A 26,489-nucleotide genomic window follows, 5' to 3' on the forward strand; every position below is an offset into this window, starting at 1 on the left:
TGAACGACTGGGTCACGTCTCTGACAACCGACCCGATGAAACGAACGACCATCCGGCTAAGGTAGCAACGCTAGATTTGGGTTGGGACGATATCTTGTGGAAGGATGAAATAGAAACAATCAAAATAACATTTTTATGAAAATGTCAAACAATATTTGAATATGTTGTATAAAAGTGATAATGCCCGAGAAACCGGTGTTTGGAGGATATATTGGCGAGGTTTGCCGGCCCTCGACTTAGTCTCGGACCTAACAACACCCGTGCCAATATATCCTCTAAACACCGGCTTCTCGGGCAATATCACTTATGTAGATGTCAGAGTGGAGTGCAATGACAATCATCGTAGCACGGTGATAAAGAAGTCATGACGAGAGCATGTTGGTGTTTCTCTACATATGTAATGGTTTGAAAATAGAGCAGTAGTTTTCAAACAATTTAACAGTAAATTTCCACGCTGCGTTATGGGAGTCTAAATCTGCATTTATTTCTATGAGAAACTAGACAGAGCACAATAATATACAGGTGTTGTTATTGCACAGATACACAGGCGACTGAAATAGCGCATGCACCACACAATAACACTGACAAGGATTGACAAGGACTTCGACAGTTTTGTGTGCTATAAGACCAATGTGGCATATATATATAAATCATTTAAAGAATAGACCAATGCATTTCAGACAAAATATTTAGAACAGTAAAAATATCACTGCAACTTTAAAGTCCCCTTAGCCAGGGGGAGATTGTCATTCTCCCTTTTGGCCAACTAACAAAAGTACCAACACGATTACATACAATTCCTCTGTTTGCTAAACTGGTATTCAAAACAAAACATTCTTGACAATGTTAAATAAAACAAAACATTCTTGACAATGTTAAAGGCTTCTACTCATTCTGTCATTGTGCGATGTAGAAGAGTTTTGTGGAAAGAACTACAGTCAAAACAAAAACCCTGAAACGTTCTTAGATGATCTATAAAACATAATTCTGCACAACACAACCATATGTTGAAAATGAAATGTCTACATTCTCAAGAATGGACAGCAGTTTCCTGTCTGGTACAATACAATCAGGTAGGATTTGGTGCTATAAAAGAAGTCTGTCCCATCTGAAAAATGTACTCAAATAGTATGATTGAGTAGTGTATGATATAGGCTAGTCTGTCCTACAGATGTAGGATCTTAATTTGATCTATATTGTCACAGCAAAATAATCCTGCAGCAACAGGATTTGAACGTTTAGTCCATAATGTTGTTTGATCGGTGGTTAGGCTATTAGCTGGACAAAAGTAGGCTACATAAAAAGTACAATACTGTTAATATAACCATGTGTTAGTGTGGGTTTTTATTTATGTAAATCACAAAGCTCATCTTCAAATTCTCTGAAACAAAAGGGTAATCAAATTAAGATCCTAAATCTGTAGAAATAATATTACCAGTATGTACAAATCAGCTGATACTGTAGGCTACAAGCAAATTACTTCCAAATACAGGATGACATATGGAAAACATATGTACAAGCAAATCAATTAATGTTCATCTTAACAAAGGTTAATATAGTACATTTTTTATAGATCTTTGGACAATATATGTCAGATAACTCATTATGCAGCTATTGAAAATCAGTTTGAGTTTTGACTGCATTGCACTGTAAAGCAGTCCTGTCTGTCAATCAGTGTTTCCTATCTTCAAGTTTCTCTCACAATGACACTCTCATGGAGTACCTTTACTTGAAATCATAATCTGCATAAATCATAAATACACATTTGTAAACACTCCACTTTATATTCTCCAAAAATACTAGGCTCTTTTTAAATTTGGTTCAAAATCAGTTCATATTCTCATCTTTAAATAGTAATTCCCAGTATCAAATAATGTCGTGTCACAGAGCAGTCCTGAAGTTTTATACAAACTGCCAGCCTACTAACATTACTTATGAATTCAGTTGTTAACCCTCTTTGTCCCCTCACTTAAAGATGCACTATGCAGAAATCGATCCCCCTTTTCTTGGTTGGCAAAATTCAGATAGTCCACCTAATTTCAGTTTATATGGTGACAAAACAAGCAAGTATAGTGAAGAGAATCATTGTACCATCTAAATCATTGTGAAATTATGTATCATTTCCATAACCAAAATGTTTATTTTCAGCTATAAGCAGCTGGTGTACAAATCCAAAAGTAAAACTAAACTTAACGGGAAGCATAGAAATAGCACACACAGAACAAATCTTCTTAGACTTGCTTTCAATTAAAGATATATAACTTATTTATATGGGAATTTGGTCAGGTCGCCCAAAACGTTCCATATTGCAGCTTTAAATCTGAGGTACGGGAAATTACTTTTGTACTTTCCAGAACCAATTATTTTCATACAAAATGTTCAACCCAGTAATTTCCCATTTCCGAGTGGTGTCACATAAGATGAACAGTACCCTGCTGTGTTCAAATAATTTATGAAAATACACTGCAACAAAAAATATGAAGGGTGCTTTGTGGTTCTATACATAATCTTTGAGGGACATGATATGAGCAACTGAACCTTTTTTGTTTTAAATAGCAGCATTTCTTCTAGCAGCATACCCTGCTTGGGGTCTGCCTCATTCTTGTTCCCCCTTTAAAAGTTAAAAAAAAGATTTTATAATTGTCACTAACGTTCAATAAAACCACATATTACACAGTAAATCCCTTTCTTTTAGACGAATCAATATGATAAATACACAGTACAGCGCGAGACATGAAACATTTAACTACCTTAAAATAACATTGCAAGTTGTACTTTTAAACTAGCATCAAACAAACGTCTTACTGTAATTAATACACAGAGCATTTACAAGGATGAAATGTGCTACTGTTGTATACCTGATACAGTTAACCTGAATACATGCGTTCCATTAAACTCCTGTAAAATAGTACTTAAGGTATATGTATACAGACACATTACGGCACAATGTGATATACAGTTACATTTTACAAGGTGGATGTCCCATTAAATGTTCCCTAATGTGCTATTGTCAAGTCAGTTCTATGAAGCCCATATCTGTGCTTATGTATTACAACTGCCTTATAACTTGCGATGAGTGAGTTCATAATGCATTATAGATACAGTATGTGCTTAAATGTTATTCCATCCATGAGAACAGCTGATAGCATGGCTGTTCTGAGCGAGGACTTTGACAATGAACGAAGCTATAGCAGGCGTTTCCCATATCATTAAGTTAACCAGCGTACATATCAGTTATACATATGAAGGCTATATTAAAGTTTTTCCTATGTCAGTGAATACAGATCTTGTTAATGCAGTATAGCACAATATGCTCATTTTTCATCATTAAGAGAGTGATAGTTAAGTTTCTCATGGATGGTAAAGGGCTAAAAGACAATCGTTCAATTTCAACATTACTAACAATGGTTTGAAGTTGAGCTTTTGTTTTTAAAATGCATCCTTATGCTGAAGCTTAAGTTATAATGTAGTCACAAGTATCATTCTACGAGAGTCCTCTGTATCACCCTCCCATAGGTTGCATCCCAATTCTCTACCCTTTTCATTAAAAAACACTGAAATGGTGTAAGCATCCACTGGGGAGAGAGTTTCAGCTAACGTTAAAGTTTCACCTAGAAAATTCATGATAGGCAAGTGTACACTTCAAAAGAAGGATAGCAAAATGGGATGCAAACTTGGTTTCACCATCCCCCCCTTCAGTACTCTCCTTTTCCTTCCCTAGTTTCCTGCCTATTTCACCGCAACATTTTTTACTATTCCCCCCCCCTCTAGTTGATCATGGGGTCATCTCCACCAGGCGAGGCCAGCACGGGGACACTAACGAAGGGTACGTCCTTAGGCTTGTCCCCCTTGAGCGAGGTGGAGTTGGTCTGGTGGGACACGGAGGTGAAGGACAGATGGTCGTGCTCCAGTATTGCCAGGCGGTCCTGTGGTTTCTCCTTCTTCAGATAGAACATCTTCCTCAGGGTCTTCAGCTGCTGCAGCTCACAGAAGGTCTCCAAGACAACCAGCATCACAACCAGGCCCAGGAGGAGGTAGACTGGAAAGAGAAAAGGAATAATACAGACAAGGGGTTACTAGAGGAACCATTATCAATCACAGGTCTCCAGGACCACCGGCATCACAATCAGGCCGGGCAACAGGTAGACTGAGGGGGGCGGCAGAGACGGAGAGAGTGATGTTGCATTTTATTAAAATAAAATCTTTAGCAATATTTACTCATGGATTTCATGCCAATGATGCTCATTGAATTGAGAGGGAGAGATGAGTTAAACCAACACTAGCTGAGACAGAGAAAGGATGTGACCTTAGAAGTGTAAGCAACACGAGGTGAGAAGAGGTGACCTTACCAGATGCTCTTATCCAAAGCGACTTAGTACATTCATCTTAAGATAGCTAGGTGGGATAACCACATATCACAGTAAGTACATTTTTCCTCAAAGTAGCTCTCAGCAAAGTCAAAGCTAGTAAGAGAAAACAAAATGTGCGTGTTAGTTCACAAAAAGGGTGCTGTAGGACTTTTTAAAGATTCTCTTTAACGAGGTAGTGTTTCAGATGTTTTCAGAAGATGGGCAGGGACTAATTGGGGTGCCAGGACAGAAAAGAGCTTGGAACTGTGCTGAGCGGGAGCTGCCCTCCGGGTAGGGTTGCGAGGGTGCAAGAGACCAGAGGTGGTAGAATGGAGTACTAAGGTTGGGCTGTATGTTTTGAGCATAGCCTGAAGGTAGGGAGGGGCAGTTCATCTTGCTGCTCGGTAAGCAAGTACTGTGGTCTTGTAGTGGATGTGAGCTTCCTTGGGAATGTTGAAAACCAGGCAGTCTGCAGCATTCTGGATAAATTGCAGGGGTTTGTTGGCACAAGCGGGGAACCCAGCCAACAGCAAGTCGCAGTAGTCCAGATGGGAGATAACAATGCCTGGATTAGGACCTGCGCCTGCTTCCTATGTGAGGTAGGGTCATATTCACAGATGTTGTAGAGCATGAACTGCTTTGATATCTGCAGAGAATGACAGGGTGTTGTTCAAGGTCATGGCAAGGTTCTTATCACTCTGGGATGGGGCCACCATGGAGTCAACCATGATGGAAAAGTCTTTGAGAGGGCAGGCCTTCCCAGGAAGAAGAGCAGCTCAGTCTTGTCGAGGCTGAGGCGGCGGGGCAACATTCAAGCGGAGATATCTGCCAGGCATGCGTGTGCCTGGCGTGTTGCCATGTGGGTGTCAGAAGGGGGAAGGTGAAAAATAGTTAACAGGATTTCAGCCGTAAGAAGTTAACGGGATCGATTTGACAACAGCCAGTGAAAGTGCAGGGCGCCAAATTCAAACAGAAAACTCATAATAAAATTCCTCAAACATACAAGCATTATACACCATTTTAAAGCTAAACTTGTTAATCCCACCAGTGTCCGATTTCAAAAAGGCTTTACGACGAAAGCATACCATACCAATGTTAGTCACGGAAAAACACAGCCATTTTTTCCAGCCAAAGAGAGAAGTCACAAAAAGCAGAAATAGAGATAAAATTAATCACTAACCTTGAATGATCTTCATCAGATGGCACTCATAGTTCATATTTATATCCAAAATTCTCAGTTTACATTGGCGCGTTATGTTCAGTAATGTTTTGCTTCCAAACACCTGGTGATTTTGCATAGAGCCACATTTACAGAAATACTCATCATAAATGTTGATGAAACTACAAGTGTTATGCATGGAATTAAAGATATACTTCCCCTTAATGCAATTGCTGTGTCAGATTTCAAAAACTATTTACAGTGAAAGAACACCATGGACTGAGTACAGCGCTCAGAGACCAAAACAAGCAGAAGTCAGAAATTGCATTATAAACATTCACTTACCTTTGATGATCTTCATCAGAATGCACTCCCAGGAATCCCAGTTCCACAATAAATGTTTGTTTTGTTTGATAAAGTCCATCATTTATGTCCAAATACCTCCTTTTTGTTTGCGCGTTTAGTTCACAAATCCAAATTCACAAGGCGCGAGCACTAGGTCCAATGCACGAGACTTAGCTCAAGACATTCTGCCAGACACCTGGTTCAAACAGCTCTTATTTGCTCCCCCTTCACAGTAGAAGCCTCGAACAAGGTTCTAAAGACTGTTGACATTTAGTGGAAGCCTTAGGAAGTGCAATTGGACCAAATTTTACAAATAGCTAAAATAAAATCAGAAAATAAGTAGGTAAAACACTCAAATGAGAGTTGTGGCGCCTTCCTCTCTTTCCTTCCTCGAACAACTCTGCTGAGCAGTCTTCGGTTCGGCGACGGTCTTAGTTATGTAATGAGACCTCTTCTGACACGGCAGCCACTGAACTTAGAAGAGGAAGCAACACTAGGTGAGGTGATCACATTTTCTCAGAGCCAAAATATAATTTTCTCCATAATTACACAAAAACAGATGAGTATGCTTTCTAAATGTTTCAAAAACAACTAAATGTATTACTATTAAGTAATGGGGTATCTAGCTTAATTTAATGTAGTTTTTTTTTAGTGACCTGCGATTTTTAACCAATGTATACAACATGGCCAAAAGTATGTGAACACCCCTTCAAATTAGTGGATTCATCTATTTCAGCTACACACTGACAGGTGTATAACTTTTTTAAAGCACACAGCCATGCAAACTCCATAGATAACATTGGCAGCAGAATTGCCCGCACTGAAGAGCTCAGTGACTTTCAACGTGACACCGTCATAAGACACCACCTTTCTAACAAGTCAATTTGTTAAATTTCTGCCCACATTTCTGTCCTGCTAGAGCTGCCCCGGGTCAACTGTAACTGTTGTTATTGTGAAGCGGAAATGTCTAGGCGCAACAACGGCTCAGCCGTGTAGTGGTAGGCCACACAAGCTCACAGAACGGGACCACAGAGTGCTGAAGAGCATTCAAATTGTCTATCCTCGGTTGCAACACTCACTACCGAGTTCCAAACTACCCCAGGAAACAGCATCAGCACAAGAACTGTTCATCTGGAGCTTCATTAAATGGGTTTCCATGGCCGAGCAGCCGCACACAAGCCTAAAATCCCTATGCGCAATGCCAAGCGTTGGCTGGAGTGGTATAAAGCTCACCGCCATTGGACTCTGGAGCAGTGTAAACGCGTTCTATGGAGTGATTGATCACACTTCACCATCTGGCAGTCTGATGGCTGAATCTGCCCCAATGCAGTGCCAAATGTTAAGTTTGGTGCAGAAGGAATAAATGGTTTATGGCCGTTGTTCATGGTTCGGGCTAGGCCCCTTAGTTCTAGAGAAGGGAAATCTTAACACAACAGCATACTAATGCCATTCTAGACGATTCAGTGCTTCCAACTTTGTGGCAACAGTTTGGGGAAGGCCCTTTCCTGTTTCAGCATGACAATGCCCCGAGCATTAAGCGAGGTCCAGAGAGAAATGGTTTGTCAACAACAGTGTGGAAGAACTTGACTGGCCTGCACAGAGCTCTAACCTCAACCCCATCAAACACCTTCGGCATTAATTGGAATGCTGTCTGCGAGCCAAGCCGAATCGCCCAACATCAGTGCCTGACCTCACTAAATAGAAGTCCCCGGAGCAATGTTAAAATAGATAATTTAGAACCAATAATAAAAACAGTTCTACAGAACATCAACAAAGTGCCTGCCCTGCCACAAAATGCTGAACTTATTTTTAATAGGGCAGGGATCTACTCTGAAACATTTTGAAAGGAGTTGAAATGTAGAAGCACACAGAAATAAAATCGGAGAACAATGACTAAAAGTGTTGGGCTACATTTGGCCGTGATTTTGTCCCCTGTCAATTTGGAGGTGTCACGTTATTGTAACAATCCTATTATACATAGCACAGTCCGTATCTGAAAGCAAAGGTCCATTTTGACCAATATCATTCCTGCACCAAGGAATCCCTCCTTTGCCCCCTCTAACCTTGATAACACATTTGAGAGATGGGGAGAGCTAGGGATCAATAACATAGGGGATCTATATATAGAAGGGATCTTTGCCTCTGATTTGTTGAGGGAAACATAATCTTCCCAGAAGTAACTTTTTCAGATACCTACAGATTAAAGACTGTTAGAAAACATGTTCCTACATTTGGAAATGCTAAAACTGCATAAAAAAAGTTGTCACACCTCAGGCAAACAAATCTAATCTATATGGCGCTTTTCAATCTGTTAGCACACCTTCTACAGATGCCATTAAGGCAACATGGGAGGAAGAGCTAGGCACTGACATTACTGTAGCAGACTGGGAAGATAACTTGGAACATATCTACACCTACTCAATTAACTACAGACATCGTCTCACACAAATCAAGACAGACTATTCCAAAACTAAGCTGCATAGCATATTTCCTGATACCTCCCCCATGTGAGTTAACACTACTCCACTGCTTTGCCCTACGTTCTAACTTGCATGGTTATTGGTGTGGAATTTTTGGGATCCTCTGAAGTTCTGGAGACTAATTGACCCAGACCAGCCTCTGATCAACCTGGGAGTGTCAGAAACCCTGAATAGATAAACCAACAGGTAAAAATGTTTTTGTTTTTCACATGCGCCCAAATGCTTACTTAGAAGCCCTTAACCAACAATGCAATTCAAGGAATAGAGTTAAGAAAATAAACTAAAGTAAAAAATAAAAAGTAAATAGTCTGGGTGGCCATTTGATTAATTATTCACCAGTCTTATAGCTTGGGGGTAGAAGCTGTTAAGGAGCCTTTTGGACCTAGACTCTGCGCTCCGGTACTGCTTGCCATGCGGAAGCAGAGAGAAAAAGTCTATGATTTGGGTGACTGGAGTCTGACCATTTTTTGGGCCTTCCCCCGACACCGCCTAGGAGGTCTTGGATGGCAGGAAGCTTGGCCCCAGTTTTGTATTGGGCCGTGCGCACCACCCTCTCTAGCGCCTGAAGGTCGGATGCCAAGCAGTTGCCATACCAGGCAGTGATGCAGCCGGTCAGGATGCTCTCGATGGTGCAGCTGTATACATTTGAGGATCTGGGGACCCATGACAAAACATGTCAGTCTCCTGAAGTGGAAAAAGGTGTTGTTGTGCCCTCTTCATGGCTTGTCTTGGTGTGTTTGGACCATGATTGTTGGTGATGTGGACACCAAGGAACTTGAAACTCAACACGCTCCACTACAGCCCCGTCGATGTTAACGGGGGCCTGTTCGGCCCTCCTTTTCCTATAGTCCACGATCAGCTCCTTTGTCTTGCTCACATTGAGGGAGAGGTGGTTGTCCTGGCATCACACTGCCAGGTCTCTGACCTCGTCCCTATTGACCGTCTCGTCTAATTGTTGTGACGTCAGCAAAGTTAATGACAGTGTTGGAGTCGTGCTTAGCCACGCAGTCGTTGGTGAACAGGAGGGGACTAAGCACGCACCACTGAAGGGCCCCGGTGTTGAGGATCAGCGTGTTAGGTGTGTTGCCTACCCTTACCACCTGCGGTCAACCTGTCAGGAAGTCCAGTTGCATATGGAGGGTTTTAGTCCCAGGGGCCTTAATTTAGTGATGATCTTCGTGGGCACTATGGTGTTGAACGCTGAGCTGTAGTCAATGAACAGCATTCTCATATTGGTGTTCCTTTTGTCCAGGTTGGAAATGGCAGTGTGGCGTGAGATTGAGACATCTGTGGGTCTGTTGGGGCGGTATGCGAATTGGAGTGGGTCTAGGGTTTCCGGAATGATGGTGTTGATGTGAGGCATGACAAGACTTTCAAAGCACTTAATGGCTACCATCGTGAGTGCTCCGGGGCGGTAAACATTTAGGCTGGTTACCTTCTCTTCCTTGGGCACAGGGACTATGGTGGTTGCTTGAAACATGTAGGTATTACGGACTCGGTCAGGGAGAGGTCGGCGCATGCTCCGAGTACACGCCCTGGTAATCTGTCTGGCCTCGCGGCCTTGTGAATGTTGACCTGTTTAAAAAGGTCTTCCTCACATCAGCTACAGAGTGTGATCACCAGAACACCTGGTGCTCTCATCCATGCTTCAGTGTTGCTTGCCTCGAAGCGAGCATAAAAAAGGCATTAATCTCGTCTGGTAGGCTCGCGTCACTGGGCAACTTGCAGCTGGGTTTCCCTTCGTAGTCCGTAATAGTTTGCAAGCCCTGACACATCCGACGACTGTCAGAGCCAGTGTAGTAGGATTCAGTCTTAGTCCTGGATTGCCTCTTTGCCTGTTTGATGATTCGTCTTAGGGCATAGTGGGATTTCTTATGAGCGTCCGGATTGGTGTCTCGCTTCTTGACAGCGGCAGCTCTAGCCTTTAGCTCGGTGCAGATGTTGCCTGTAATCCATGAATTCTGGTTGGGATATGTACGTATTGTCACTGTGGGGATGACTTCGTCAATGCACTTATTGATGAAGCCGGTGACATAGGTGGTATACTTCTCAATGCCATTTGATGAATCACGGAACATATTCCAGTCCGTGCTAGCAAAATAGTCTTGTTGCGTAGCATCCGCATCATCTGACCACTTCTGTATAGAGCAAGTCACTGGTACTTCCTGCTCTAGTTTTTGCTTGTAAGCAGGAATCAGGAGGATAGAATTATGGTCAGATTTGCCAAATGGAAGGCGAGCTTTGTAAGCGTCTTTGTGTGTGGAGTAAAGGTGGTCTAGAGTTTTTTTGCGCCTCTGGTTGCACATGTGACATGCTGATAGAAATGAGGTAAAAACGGATTTAAGTTTGCCTGCATTGAAGTTCCCAGCCAATAGGAGCGCTGCTTCTGGATGAGAATTTTCCACAGTCAGTGCCAGTATCAGTTTGTGGTGGTAAATAGACGGCTACGAATAATATAGATGAGAACTCTTGGTAGATAGGATAGCTCATGATAAGCTGTAGACCACACTACCTCAAGCGAGCAATACAGAGACTTCTTTAATATTAGACTATTGCACACCAGCTGTTATTGACAAAGACACACACCCCCGCCTCTAATCTTACCAGACGTAGCTGCTCTGTCCTGCCGACGCACGGAAAACACAGCCAGCTCTATATTACCTGTGTCTTTAAGCCACGACTCGGTGGCTTAACCGTTTTTAATGTCTCGTTAGTCTCGACCGTATAGCGAGTGTTTTCCAGTGATTGCACGTTGGCCAATAGAACCGATGGTAATGGCAATTTACTCACATCCTGACACAGCACCCTGACCTTCTCCCTCCATCTCTGCCTTTTCTTCACGCAAAGGATGGGGATTTGAGCCTGGTCTCCGGAGAGCAGCATGGCAGCATGTGCTAGTCCCGTCACCCGAGCAGTGGGTTTACCTGTCCCTGTTCTGTATATCCTATTTCGTATTATTTATTTTGTATTCTGGGTCCTTTTGTATTCATGTGCTTTTTTATGTTTATATAAGAATTGCATACTTATTTTCTACAAAGTACCTATACACCATTGTGTTCAATAAAAAAAGTGAGCAAAAATGCAAACGTATATTGAAAAACAACCTAGCATGTGAACAACACGATGCAACTGGCCAAAAAACGAGGACAAAGTCACACTTTAGTAGCCTTTCATGGAACTTCTACATGTAGGCTATGGATTAAAACGTTTAAATAAAATGTTCCCCAAGTGCTCTGTGTGACCACACACCAATGTGGCTGGTGAAATATACATTCGTAGTTACCAATCCTGGAGGTGACCTTAGAAGAGGAAGCCTTGTCACGTCCCTTCTGGCGCACGTCACTTCTTGTTGAAGGTGGTAAGAGGGAGAGCTTGGTTTGGTGTTTTGGAAAGTCGATTGAAAAAGTTGAGTTACTAGCTAAGCTACCTTTTGAGTTTGGATCCTGCGACTAACTGTCCAGTGATCCAGCCAACCAAGGCCGGGTATGAGGAGCTGTTTGGTGCCGAGATAACCCTGCTAGCTTCATAGGCAGCTTTCTTGAGGGCTTGAATGCAGCCCACGACGCAGTTAGTCATTAAACTGGGACCGCAGATTGTGGCTGTCTCGATCCCTGATGTTTTTGTTGTTGTCAATCTTCCCTAGGCCCTGCTCTGTTTGGAAGTGCGAGGACTAACAACTATGTTGCTACAATGACAAAGACGAAAGACGGCAGGAGTATGGCCACCCGGACTATTTGGCCACCCGGACAATTTGCATTGACACCCCCACCCTTTGTTTTTACAATGTTGCTACTTGCCACTTTACCCTACATGGACAAATTAGATAGCCCCAACAGCTCTGCACTAGCTCCTAAACAACTTTGTAGTGTTTTTTTTGTGTGTGTGCCATTTCTTACATTATTAGCCCAGAATGTTTTTTTTGTGTTATTACATGCAGCCGGAAATAACTTCTGTATACCAGAGCGGGGGTAACTCAGCAGCATTATGACCAGGAATACGACTTTCCCGAATTGGATCCTTTGTTCGCACCCCCCAGGGCAATTGATCTTATCCGAGAGGCTGCTCCAAGAAGCCGCCGGCAAAAAAGAGGTAGTCGGAGTGGGGGGGGGGGGGGGGGGCCCATCCACTGTTTCTGAGTATATTACTCGCTAATGTTCAGTTTCTGGACAAAGTACATGAGCTCAAGGCGAGGATCTCCTTCCAGAGAAACATCAGGGATAGTAACATACTCTTTCACAGAAACATGGCTCTCTCAGGATATACTGTCCCCGTCCATACAGCCATCTGGGTTCTCAGTACATCGTGCAAACAGGAATAAAGAACTCTCCTTGAAGAAGAAAGGCAGGGGTGTATGTTTCATGATTAACCATTCATGGTGCAATTGTGATAACATACAGAAACTCAAGTCCTTCTGGTCACCCGACCTAGAATACCTCACAATCAAATGCCAACTGTATTGCCTCCCAAGAGAATTCTCTCCGGTTATCGTCAGAACCGTGTTTATCCTCCCTCAAGCCGGTACCACGACGGCCCTCAAAGAACTTCACTGGACTTTATGCAAACTGGAAACCACATATCCTGAGGCCACATCTATTGTAGCTGGGATTTTAACAAGCAAATTTGAGGAAAACGCTAGCAATGTTCTATCAACACAATCAACACTACTTCCAGACTCACATCAAACATCTCCAATCCAAAGTTAAATCTAGAATTGGCCTCCTATTTCGAAACAAAGCATCCTTCACTCATGATGCCACAAAATACATTCGTAAAATTGACCATCCTACCAATCCTCGACTTCGGCGATGTCATACAAAATAGCCTCCAATACCCTACTCAATACATTGGATGCAGTCTATCACAGTGCCATCCGTTTTGTCACAAAAGCCCCATATACTACCCACCATTGCGACCTGTACGCTCTCGTTGGCTGGCCCTCGCTTCATACTAGTCGCCAAACCCACTGGCTCCATGTCATCTACAAGACCCTGCTAGGTAAAGTCCCCCCTTATCTCAGCTCGCTGGTCACCATAGCAGCACCCACCTGTAGCATGCGCTCCAGCAGGTATATCTCTCTGGTCACCCCCAAAGCAAATTCCTCCTTTGGCCACCTCTCCTTCCAGTTCTCTGCTGCCAATGACTGGAACGAACTACAAAAATCTCTGAAACTGGAAACACTTATCTCCCTCACTAGCTTTAAGTACCAGCTGTCAGAGCAGCTCACAGATCACTGCACCTGTACATTGCCCATCTATAATTTAGCCCAAACAACTACCTCTTCCCCTACTGTATTTATTTTGCTCCTTTGCACCCCATTATTTCTATTTCTACTTTGCACATTCTTCCACTGCAAATATACCATTCCAGTGTTTTACTTGCTATATTGTATTTACTTCGCCACCATGGCCTTTTTGCCTTTCTCCCTTATCTCACCTCACCTGCTCACATTGTATATAGACTTATTTTTCTACTGTATAATTGACTGTATGTTTGTTTTACTCCATGTGTAACTCTGTTGTTGTATGTGTCGAACTACTTTGCTTTATCTTGGCCAGGTTGCAATTGTAAATGAGAACTCGTTCTCAACATTCCTGCCTGGTTAAATAAAAAAAACAAAAACAAACATTGACTGTATTCCTTGTGCTGAGAACATTCAACCACTGCGTCTCTCTCTTCCGGGATGCCTACAAGGCCCCTAGCCCGCCCTCCCTTCAGCAAATCAGATTATGACTCCATTTGCTTCTCTTCCTATTAGGCAGAAACTCAAACACGAAGTACCGGTGCTAAGGTCTATTCAACACTGGTCTGACAAATTGTAATCCATACTTCAAGATTGTTTTGATCACGCAGGCTGGGATATGTTCCGGGTGGCCTCTGAGAATAAAATTGATGTATACACGGACACAGTGACGGAGTTCATCAGGAAGTACATCTGTATTCCCTTTAAGGCATTCAAACAGGCAGAACGTCAGTACGGAGACAAAGTGTTGACGCAATTCAACGGCTCAGACACGAGACGCATGTGGCAGGTTCTACAGACAATCACGGATTACAAAATGAAAAACCAGCCACTTCAGACACCGAGGTTCCTAACCGCGTCTTCAGAGCATTTGCAGACCAGCTGGCTGGAGTGTTTACGGACATATTAATTCTCTCCCTATCCCAGTCAGCTGTCCCCACTTGCTTCAAGATGGCCACCAATGTTCCTGTACACAAGAAAGCAAAGGTGACTGAACTAAATTACTATTGCCTGTAGCACTCACTTCTGTCATCATGAAGGGCTTTGAGAAGCTAGTTAAGCATCACATCACATCTACCTTACACCCTAGACCCACTTCAATTTGCTTCCCGCCCCAATAGATCCACTGACGATGCAATCGCCATCGCACTGCACACTGCCCTATGCCATCTGAACAAGAGTAATATCTATGTAAGAATGCTGTTCATTTACTATAGCTCAGCAATCAACACCATAGTTCCCTCCAAGCTCAGCATTAAGCTCAGGGCCCTGGGTCTGAACCCTGCCCTGTACAACTGGGTTCTGGACTTCCTGACGGGCTGCCCCAAGGGGGTGAAGGTAGGAAGCAACATCTCCACTTCACTGATCCTCAACACAGGGGCCCCACAATGGTGGGTGCTCAACCCCCTCCTGTACTCCCTGTTCACCTATAACTGCGTGGCCACACACACACACCTCCAACTCAATCATCAAGTTTGCAGACGACAAACATTGTAGGCCTGATTACCAACTATGGCGGAGGTGAGGGACCTGCCGGAGGGGTGCCCGGAAAATAACCACCCTCAACGTCAACAAAATTGCTGGTTTCCTGAAGTCCACAGAGGGAGCACAGCCTTCTCCTCTGCGGTGCCATCAATGTGGATAAGGTGGAAAGCTTAAATTTCCCCAGCGTACACATCACTGAAGATCTTAAAATGAAGAAATTTGGCTTGACGGCTGAAGAAATTTGGCTTGGACCTTAAGACCAACACAAACTTGTACAGATACACAATTGAGAGCATCCTGTCAGGCTGTATCACCGCCTGGTACGGCTACGTTGGGCAGACTGCACCACCCTCTGGAGAGCCCTGCGTTTGTGGGCGGTGCAGTCTGCCCAACGCATTACAGGGGGCACACGACCTGCCCTCCAGGACATCTACAGCACCTAATGTCACAGAAAGGCCCAAAAGAAATCAGCAAGGACATCAACCACCCGAGCCACGGATTGTTCACCCTGCTATCATCCAGAAGTCAGTACAGGTGCATCAAAGCTGTGACCAAGAGACTGAAAATCAGCTTCCATCTCCAGGCCATCAGACTCCTACTCTGCATTTCACAATGACACAATGGTTGGAACCCAAAATTTGGACTCAAACCAAAAGGACAGATTTCCAACCGGTCTAATGTCCATTGCTTGTGTTTCTTGACCAAGCAAGTCTCTTCTTATTGGGGTCCTTTAGTAGTGGTTTCTTTGCAGCAATTCGACCACAAAGGCCTGATTCACACAGTCTCCTTGATGTTGAGAAGTGTCTGTTACTTGAACTCTGAAGCATTTACTTGGGCTGCAATCTGAGGTGAGGTTAATTGCCGATTTCTGAGGCTAGTAACTAATGAACTTACCCTCTGCAGCAGAGGTAACTCTGGGTCTTCCTTTCCTGCTGTGGTCCTCATGTGAACTAGTTTCATCATCGCCCTTGATGGTTTTTGCGACTGCACTTGAATAAACTTTCAATTCTTGAAATGGTCTGGATTGACTGACCATGTCTTAAATTAACGATGGCCTGTCAATTCTCTTTGCTTCTTTGAGCAGTTCTTGCCATAATATGGACTTGGACTTTAACCAAATAGGGCTCTCTGTATACCACCCCTACCTTAGTCACAACACAACTGATTGGATTAAATGCATTAAGAAGTTAAGAAAATTCCACAAATTAACTTTTAGCAAGGCACAACTCTTAACTTCTAATGGATCAGTGGGACGCTAACGTCCCATTTCGACAACTTCTGGTGAAATAAATTACTATAAATATTAAACTTTCATGAAATCACAAGTGCGATACATCAAAATAAAGCTTAACTTTGTTAATTTTGTTGTTAATCCAGCAGCCGGATGGATTGGATAGAAAAGCTTTATTTTGATGTATTACTCTTGTGATTTTATGAAAGGTAAATATTTACAATACTGTAATTTGAATTTCATGCTCTGCAATTTCACCGGATGTTGTTGAGGTGTCTCGCTAGCGGCACGCCTAACCAAAACAGGTGAACTTCACTAGGGTAGGTGGCAGCATTCGGAATTTTGGATGAAGAACATGCCTAAATTAAACGGCCTGCTACTCGGGCCCAGAAGTTATGATATGCATATAACTGGTAGATGTGGATAGAAAACTCTAAAGTTTCTAAAACTGTTAAAATTGTGTCTGTGAGCATAACAGAACTGATTTGGCAGGCGAAAACCTGAGAAAAATCCATTCAGGAAGTAGGTTTCTTTTGTTGGTTTTGTAGTTTTCTATTCAATGCCACTCCAGTATCCATTGACATAGGACTCAAATTGCAGTTCCTATGCCTTCCACTACATGTCAACAGTCTTTAGAAATTGTGTCAGGCTTGTATTCTGATAAATGAGGGAGTAAGACCAGTCTGAATGAGTGGACCCCGATGTGTCACAGAGCTTTTTCATGCGCAATCCCGAGAGAGTGCATTTCTTGTTGACTTTTTATATTGACAACGTTATTGTCCAGTTGAAATATTACAGATGATTTAGGCTAAAAACAACCTGAGGATTGAATATAAACATCGTTTGACATGATTCTATGAACTTTACGGATACAATTTGGAATTTGTCTGTCTGTTTTGACTGTGTTTGACCCTGTGGATTACTGAAGAAAAAGCAAACAAAATGTTTTTGGATATAAAGAGACTATCGAACAAAAGGAACATTTATTGAGTAAATGAATGCCTTCTGAGTGCAACTTTATGAAGATCAAAGGTAAGGGATTCATTTTCTCTCTATTTCTGACTTGTGTAAGTCTTCTGCTTGGCTGGTTACGGTTTGTAATGATTTGTCTACTGGGCTATGTTCTCAAATAATCGTAAGGTATGATTTCGCCGTAAAGTATTTTTTAAATCTGACACCGTGGTTGGATTCACAAGAAGTTAGTCTTTAAACCTATGTAAAATATGTTTTGTTTTCTGAATTTTATAATAAGTATTTCTGTATTTGAATTTGGCGCTCTGCAATCTCACTGGATGTTGGCCAGGTGGGACACTAGCGTCCCACCTACCCTAGAGAGGATAAACCCTTTACAATGAAGATCTGTGAAGTTACCTTTGAAAGACATAGTCCTGAAAAAAGGCTGCTTTTTTGTTGTTGCTGAGTTTACATGATTCCATGTGTTACTTAATCAAATTTATTTATTTATTTTATAATATATATATATATATAAATAAATAAATAAATATATATATATCCCATTTAGCAGACGCTTTTGTCCAAAGCGACTTACAAGTCGGCTGGGGCCTCTACTTTTACACATGGCCCCAGCGGGAATCGAACCCACGACGCTTGGCGTTGCAAGCAACGCAAGGCGTTGCAAGCGCCATGCTCTACCGACTGAGCCACACAGGACCCTATTTATGTAGCCATTCGTACATCAGCTGATATCTAAGTGCTGTACAGTTTTGATATCTTCACTATTATTCTACAATATAGAAAATAGTAAAAGTAAAGAAGAACCCTGGAGTAGATGTGTCCAAACTTTTGACTGGTATTGTATGTGTTATGGCTTTTTAACCTTTTAAGCCATATCGTGAATTCAGTGCTATCTAATAGAACTCAGAAGGCTTTTCACGTCTTGCCCGTCATAGTAATTAGATGGCTAATATTAATACTATGTATGCCAGTCTCTCTTGGCTAAGAGTTGAGGAAAGAAACATTGTGTTGGAAAATCCAAATTGTTTCCAGTCAGCTTACACACAGCACCGACACACACAGACACACACTTACCCCATCAGAAATACCACGAGGGGTCTTTTCACAGTCCCTAGCTCCAGAACAAATTCACGTTAACATACAGTATTATACAGAGCCATGAGTGCATGGAACTCCCTTCCATCTTATATAGCGCAAGTGAACAGCAAATAAAGCGACACTTTGTGACCTAGTTGTGTGTATGTACTGACATGCACAGTATGTAACTAATGGACGCGTGCACACACACACTTAAATACAATCATGTAAATTGTAGTCTGTCTAATATCTTTTTCATTTTGCGTCATAGACTAGCTGTCGCCATTGGCGCCGCCCAATAGGGATCCTAATAAATAAATCAAATGTTAAGGGCAGTAGGAGAGATAAGTGAGTGGGTGGGGCCCAGGGGCATAGTATTATTAACAGTATGTCATGCAGCATGATATAGAGAGAAACAGTTACGTCAGTGAGAGGTGTCCGTCTAGTGACAGGAGGGAGTAGTAGTTCCTTCCAAACAGTCGGCTACAAACACATTCTGGAATGCAATGCCCCCTGCTCCCACAATCCCCCACACAAACACTACTGAATAGACCATCTGCAGTTCTTCTTTCCTCCTCTTCTCTAACTCTCAATGAGCCAGTGATGACTCTTACCATGGAAAACATAACCTCACAGTATCCGTTTTTCTATTGCTGTGACCTAATCTTACCACTAGGGGGGAGTGAGCTGCTGATCACAATTAGCAGCATGAAGTGGAACGGTTTTGGTTTTTCCCTCACTGTTCATAATCATTATTGAACTAAAATGTAGATACACTACATGAAGTTAGACATCAACACAATAGGCTTTGCCAAGCCTTTCCCTTGTTTCCAATATGACCAACTATACTGATCGAGAAAGATCATTTTAAGGAAAGATATGTGAAGATTCTCAGAGTCAAACTTAACAAAACATGCCAGAAGTACTGAAGGTAATTCACATCAAATATACAGGACACCCTTTTAAGTTCAAATCAGTCTTTTTCTCCATTCTTAGCCTCAAGATGTCTTAAGCCTGAAGCTTCTAAACAGAATGAGAAACTGTCCAAGAGAATTCAGAGTCTCGAGATGTTGTTGCTCTCTCTATATTTGTCTGGATGTTTGTTTGCTTTAAATCAAAGGCAACCAAATATGGTATCATTCATCAAACTTTAAAACGATGAATCTGAGATTCAGTCAACAGCAGCCCCACCACTTTTTTCACTATAGAGCTGAGGGACACAGTTGGAGAAATGTAACCTCTCTCAAATCCGTAGATTAAGCTATGGATGTAAGGACTGTCTGACAGTCCATGAGATCAACATGATATTAAACAAACGATGTATGGCTTCAGCACCAAGACATTGTTTACAAACAATGGAGTTAAACAGAGGGGCATACTACAAAGCAGGATCAAAAAGTTAGCCAGCTAACTTGCCTAAATATTGTAAAACATTTATTTTTATATAATCTTGAAATGGACATGGTCTAATTTACTCAAACAACATTTCTAAACTTAGCTTTGTTAAAGCTGAAATATGTAACCTTCTGGGCAACCCGACCAAATTCACATTGACATATCTATCTCATTGAAATCATGTTTAAGAAGCGGTAGATCTGTGCTATGTGAGCTATTTCTATACTTCCCATTAATTTTCGTTTTTGAGTCTTTCACATCAGCTTCAAACAGCTGAACATACAATATCCAGTTATTTCTGGTTCTTTATCAAAGTTAGCTAACTCCTTGATCACGCTTAGTAGTACACCCCTCTGATGTTCTTAAAAAATAAATACAATACCAACTTACCAGTTATTCCGACTTTATAGAGCTGTCTGAACCTCTGGTTGAAGGACTCCCCTGGTACGTAATCTCCCAGTCCGATGGTACTTAGTGATATAAAACAGAAGTAGATGCTCTCCAGGAAGTTCCAGTTCTCCTCTAGGGAGGAGAAGATGGCCGCCGGGATGAGGAAGAAACAGGAAGCAGCCAGGATGGCGAGGAGTGTGGCGTGGACCACGGCTACGAGAGGCTTGGACAGGCCCCAGCGGGTCGACACGTACATGACTGGACGGCGCGTGCTGAAGACCATGATGCGTTGGACCACGGCGGTGAGGAAGAGGAGGGTGAAGGGGATGCCGATCACAGAGTAGACGATACAGAAGGCTTTGCCTCCATCGGAGAGTGGAGCGGTGTGGCCATATCCTGGTTGAAACAAAGGGACATGGACAGGTTAGTTGAGATAATGAGCAATGAGCAAATGTAGCCTATAGAAAACTCACATTTAAAAGGATTTCTGGTTCTTAACAAAGCCAAAAATATGCCCATTGGTTGATGTGTGCAGAGGGTCCCTGGTTCGAGCCCAGGTTGGGGCGAGGAGAGGGACGGAAGCTATACTGTTACACACTAGAGGTCGACCGATTATGATTTTTCAACACCAATACAGATTTTTGGAGGACCAAAAAAAGCCGATACCGATTAATAGGCCGATTTTTTTCAATTACAACAACTGAATGAACACTTATTTTAACTTAATACAATACATCAATAAAAATCAATTTAGCATAAAATAAATAATGAAACGTTCAATTTGGTTTAAACAATGCAAAAACAAAGTGTTAGAGAAGTAAAAGTGCAATATGTGCCATATAAAAAAGCTAATGTTTGAGTTCCTTGCTCAGAACATGAGAACATATGAAAGTTGGTGGTTCCTTTTAACATGAGACTTCAATATTCCAAGGTAAGAGGTTTTCGGTTGTAGTTAATATAGTATTTATAGGACTATTTCTCTCTATACCATTTGTATTTCATATACATTTGACTATTGGATGTTCTTATAGGCACTTTAATATTGCCAGATCAACAGTATAGCTTCCGTCCCTCTCCTCACCCCTACCTGGGCTCGAACCAGGAACACATCGACAACAGCCACACTCGAAGCAGAGCAAGGGGAATAACTACTGCAAGTCTCAGAGCGAGTGACGTTTGAAACTCATTTAGCATGCACCCCGCTAACTAGCTAGCCATTTCACATCGGTTTCACATTAGGCTGATAGGCTTGATGTCATAAATAGTGCTGTGCTTGCGAAGAGCTGCTGGCAAAACGCACGAAAGTGCTGTTTGAATGAATGCTTATGAGCCTGCTGCTGACTACCATCGCTCAGTCAGACTGCTCTATCAAATATCAAATAATAGACTTAATTATAATATCACACAGAAATATCTTTGGTCATTAATACGGTCGAATCCAGAAACTATCATTTCGAAAACAAAATGTTTAATATTTCAGTGAAATACGAAACCGTTCGCTATTTTATTTTATCTGTATTTTATCTAACGGGTGGCATCCCTAAGTCTAAATATTATTGTTACATTGTACAACCTTCAATGTTATGTCATAATTACGTAAAATTCTGGCAAATTAGTTCGCAATGAGCCAGGCGGCCCAAACTGTTGCATATACCCTGACTGCGTGCAATGAACGCCAGAGAAGTGACCATTTCACCTGGTTAATATTGCCTGCTAACCTGGATTTCTTGTAGCTAAGTATGTAGTTTTAAAAATATATACTTCTGTGTATTGATTTTTTTTAAAGGCATTGGTGTTTATGGTTAGGTACAGTCGTGCAACGATTGTGCTTTTTTTGCGCAAATGCGCTTTTGTTGAATCATCCCCCGACATTGCATCGATTATATGCAACGCAGGACACCCTAGATAAACTAGTAATAACATCAACCATGTGTAGTTAACTAATGATTATGATTGATTGTTTTTTCTAAGATAAGTTTAATTTTAGCTAACAACTTACCTTGGCGTACAGCATTTGCGTAACAGGCAGGCTCCTCATGGAGTGCAATGAGGCCGGTGGTTAGAGCGTTGGACTCGTTAACCGTAAGGTTGCAAGATTGAATCCCAGAGCTGACAAGGTAAAAATCTGTTCTGCCCCTGAACAAGGCAGTTAACCCACCGTTCCTAGGCCGTCATTGAAATAAGAATGTGTTCTTAAATGACTTGTCTAGTTAAATAATGATTAAATAAAAGGTGAAAAAAAGGCAAAATCGGCATCCAAAAATACCGATTGTATCAATTGTTATGAAAACTTGAAATCGGCCCTAATTTAAAAATCGGCCATTCCGAATAATCGTCGACCTCTATTACACACACACCCAATTAGTGAAAGTGCTGCCCTTTAGAGAAAACTTCACAGATTATCAGCAAACTGCTTAGACAAAAGGAAGAGCTGCACCCTTTCCTTTTGTTTAATCGGTTTCTGAACCACAAAACAAGATATCTATTGTCTGTAGCTTAAGTCTTTGTTTCTTTGGTAAAGCCTTATATGCTTCCAACATTATCATCTTTTTCCACATCTACAAGGCAGTAGTCATGACAATTGTCTATTGCTGGTTTTAGAGCTGTTCACAACAATAGGAAGGGGCAACAGAACACAATATTATCTCATGTAGACAGGCACACCAGCATAACCATGACGGCAGAGGGGGTTGAGCACTCTGTTCTGTAGCTCAAGGCACGGACACGAGAAGGTGCCATTAAAAGAAAAGAGCATGTAGCATGTTTTGGTAAAGTGTTCCTAACCATGATACATTGTCATTGATATCTTTACTATGTCAAAACGTATTACATTTTTTTGTCAGGAATGTTATCCTGCAGTAAAGGTATCTATCAAGTAATGTGATGAACGGTTATAAAGTATTACCCTGGACGATTGACCTGACACCAAAAAGTAAGTTCCCCTCTGAGAAAAGAAAGTTACTGCAAGTCTAAACCACCTCTTCACTACAGTAATAGGCTACTACTACTACCACCACCATAGCGTCTTGTCAAGAAGCAACGTGGTGGATTGTAAGGACCAGAACTGAGAGAGTTCTTCTATACCACCTGTGAAATTAATACCTCGACACCATAGCTTCCCTTGTACTTTTTCATGGATCTCTCTGGCTGTATTGTGGCTATTGTATATTTGCTTGTGTTTCATTGTTGCAATTAAAAAATGACAGATGCCTGTGTGAGGAAAAGGTGACAGAAGGAACTGTGGTTGGAGACTTGAGTCATGTCATGGAAGTATTAAATGACAATGGGTGCCTAATCTTGTCAAACCGGACTGTCTGCAATCGGCACACCCATATTTCCCAGCTTTAGGCCTATCCTTGTGGCTCTGTTCTATTTACATGGGACCACACACTAAAGCCTATGTATCACCTGGGACTCTAAGGTGCAACATCAACTCAGACACCAATTCCAGAATGGCCTATATGTTGGAAGCACAGTCAAAGTTAACTTCTGAGCGTCTTTATATCACTTGGGTTAGGACCAAAGTTCTACAGAGACATGAAACTAATGTAGGCCTTTTACACAATAGGCTATATGATAAGGAGGCTGTTATACGTAACACCTATTCAAAAGAAACGCCTTTGCTGTCTGATCTGAAGCAAGTAATGTTGGTATCCCATCCCTAAACATTACTTATGTTAGGCCTACATAAAATTACATCTGTTGTAACTTCAAAAGTTAGGCTCAAAAGGAATCGACAGTGTTTTATTTTAAAGTCGGTAAACATTGGTGGGAGTGTCAAAAACTACAGACCCAGGTTTGTAGGTTTTTTTAAAGGATAAATGTGTTCAGTGTGTGAGAAAGAACGTGCCCTTGCTCAACGCATAAACACAGACGAACAGGCAGACAGACATTGAGGGCATACTGTATATTATCATGACAGAATGCTGAGCTCGGGTAACGTAGGCAGGTGTTAGTTACTTGGGTGTACAGTGTCGCGAAAGGGTACATTTCAGTGTCACAGGCAACAACAAAAATGCCAACCTGCTTTCAGGAATGTCGTGTGCCTACCTAACAAGACGCGTATGACAATAATCAACTATATTACCACTGGACATGACTACGTAAACAAGCAACTCCCTTATTTTTCGGAAAATAGAGCTATTAAAATAAACACATTTCTGAATTGCACCAATTCATTTCTGGGGGCGATGCGCCGACGCAGAACGCATTTTTGACTCGGAGGCTGCATCACCTCCTTCAAGCCCCGTATATCATTCAACGTTCCATCGGGAGATGGCTGAAAAGCAGTAGTCTACACTTAAAATGGGCCACTGACTGACTCACCTGTGGTAGACAATACAGTACTGGCGAAAAACAGCGAAGAGGTGAAGTCCCAATTCCAATTTGCCGATGCGTTGTTGAGAATGGACACTCCATAGTTACTGGCCTCGAGCGCCTTCTCCAAAAACTCCTCGAGGCGTTCTTCCGAAAGACATTGGTTTTCTTGGAGGAACTGTTTTTTGATGGTTCGGAGCTCCTGGCGTAGAAGGTCTTCATAAGGCAGTTCCACCGAGGAGAAGACAACAGCTCCGAATATAAGATACAGAATATAGCCCAGGACTAAAAACAAAAAATACCATGTCGATTTGTGACTTTCGATCAATCGCACACACGAATTGCTAGTTAGAGATTGTAGCATTTTCCAAGAGTTCTCGAATCGACAAGTTGATGGGCTACAGTTGATATCCGTATCATAAACAATGAATAGCCTAGACACCACAAATGTTACAATGTCTTCTAGTTTCTTTTCACACGCGCTGTCCTTAGCAACAGCTACGCTTATGATGACAATCGTTTTTTTTCCGTCTGTCTGTTGGGAAAGCTAAATGGACACGCCTGGTGCCCAAATTGATGACGTTGTCGTGCAGCGAGAGTCGAGTGGAGACGAACAGATTCGGTTCAGTCAGTTAAATATGTCTTCCTGATGAGCCCTTCCCAGCTAGCTACGTTAGACGCATTTCCCAGCTAGCTACGTTAGACGTTAATAATGCGGTACTTATAGGCTACACTTTCGATGAAAATCACTACAATAAATATGTTTTAGCTGTCACCCTGGCCTGATAGATAGTGTAGCCAATATCAACAATGAACAAAAATATAGACGCACCATGCAACAATTAACGATTTTATTGAGTTACAGTTCATATAAGGAAATCAGTCAATTGAAATGAATTCATTATTTGATTTAACCTTTATTTAACTAGACAAGTCAGTTAGGAACATATTATTATTTACAACGACTGCCTACCAAAAGGCAAAAGGCCTCCGGCAGGGATGGGGGCTGGGATTAAAAATAAATAAATACAACTATAGGACAAAACACACATCATGACGAGAGACAACATAACACTACATAAAGAGAGACCTAAAATGACAACATAGCAGGGCAACATAGCATGGCAGCAACACATTAAACACTCATCTATGGATTTCACATGGCTGGGCAGGGGTGCAGCCATGGTTGGGCATGGGAGGGCATAGGCCCACCCACTTGGGAGCCAGTCCCAGACAATCACAATGAGTTTTCCCCTACAAAAGGGCTTTATTACAGACAGAAATACTTCTGTTTCATCAGCTGTCCGGGTGGCTGGTCTCAGATGATCCCACAGGTGAAGAAGCCAGATGTGAAGTTCCTGGGCTGGCGTGGTTATACATGGTCGGCAGTTGTGAGGCCAGTTGGACATACGGCCAAATAATTTTTTTTAAACGACGTTGGAGGTGGTTCATGGAAGAGAAATTAACATTAAATTATCTGGCAACAGCCCTGGTGGACATTCCTGCAGTCAGCATGACAATTGCATGCTCCCTCAACATTTGAGACATCTGTGGCATTGTTGTGTGACAAAACTTCATTTTAAGCGTGGCCTTTTATTGTCCCTATCACAAGATGCACCTGTGTAATGATCGTGCCGTTTAATCAGCTTCTTGATATGCCACGCCTGTCAGGCTCACGAACAGGGGTGTAAACACATTTGTGCACAACATTTGAGATAAATAAGCTTTTTGTGCGTATGCAACATTTATGAGATCTTTTTTTGCGACCAATGGAACATGGGACCAACACTTTACATGTTGCGTTGATATTTTTGTTCAGTAAAGCTGCAGTACTTCCCTCTATTTACTGCAGCAAGTGGGAGCTAAGGACACGGTGACCCGTGTTGTTGTGTTGTTGGCTTGCAGCACAAACTCTCCCTAGCATTGACCAGTATAGATTATCCCGGTGACATCCAGATGGTTACTATCAATAGCCTATTGCAAGTAATTTATCGTGTAGGCTGCTATCAAGTTGGATGGAACAAATTAGAGATGGTGACCAATACTC

The 26,489-nt window shown here is 42.1% G+C and overlaps 1 protein-coding gene across 1 annotated transcript; it reads right to left on the reverse strand.

Annotated features, from left to right (window-relative positions):
- Positions 1-459: 459 nt before the first annotated feature.
- kcnk1b (potassium channel, subfamily K, member 1b) lies at positions 460-25,024 on the reverse strand. The gene is made up of 3 exons (XM_064950199.1): positions 24,452-25,024; positions 20,126-20,521; positions 460-4,039 (listed from the first exon to the last, which is right to left on the reverse strand). Exons 1-3 carry the CDS (start codon positions 24,804-24,806, stop codon positions 3,768-3,770), a joined length of 1,023 nt encoding a protein of 340 aa, XP_064806271.1. The 5' UTR covers positions 24,807-25,024; the 3' UTR covers positions 460-3,767.
- Between the last annotated feature and the right edge of the window lie 1,465 nt (positions 25,025-26,489).

This window comes from Oncorhynchus masou, chromosome 31 (genome assembly GCF_036934945.1).
Source record: "Oncorhynchus masou masou isolate Uvic2021 chromosome 31, UVic_Omas_1.1, whole genome shotgun sequence".
NCBI lineage: Eukaryota > Metazoa > Chordata > Actinopteri > Salmoniformes > Salmonidae > Oncorhynchus > Oncorhynchus masou.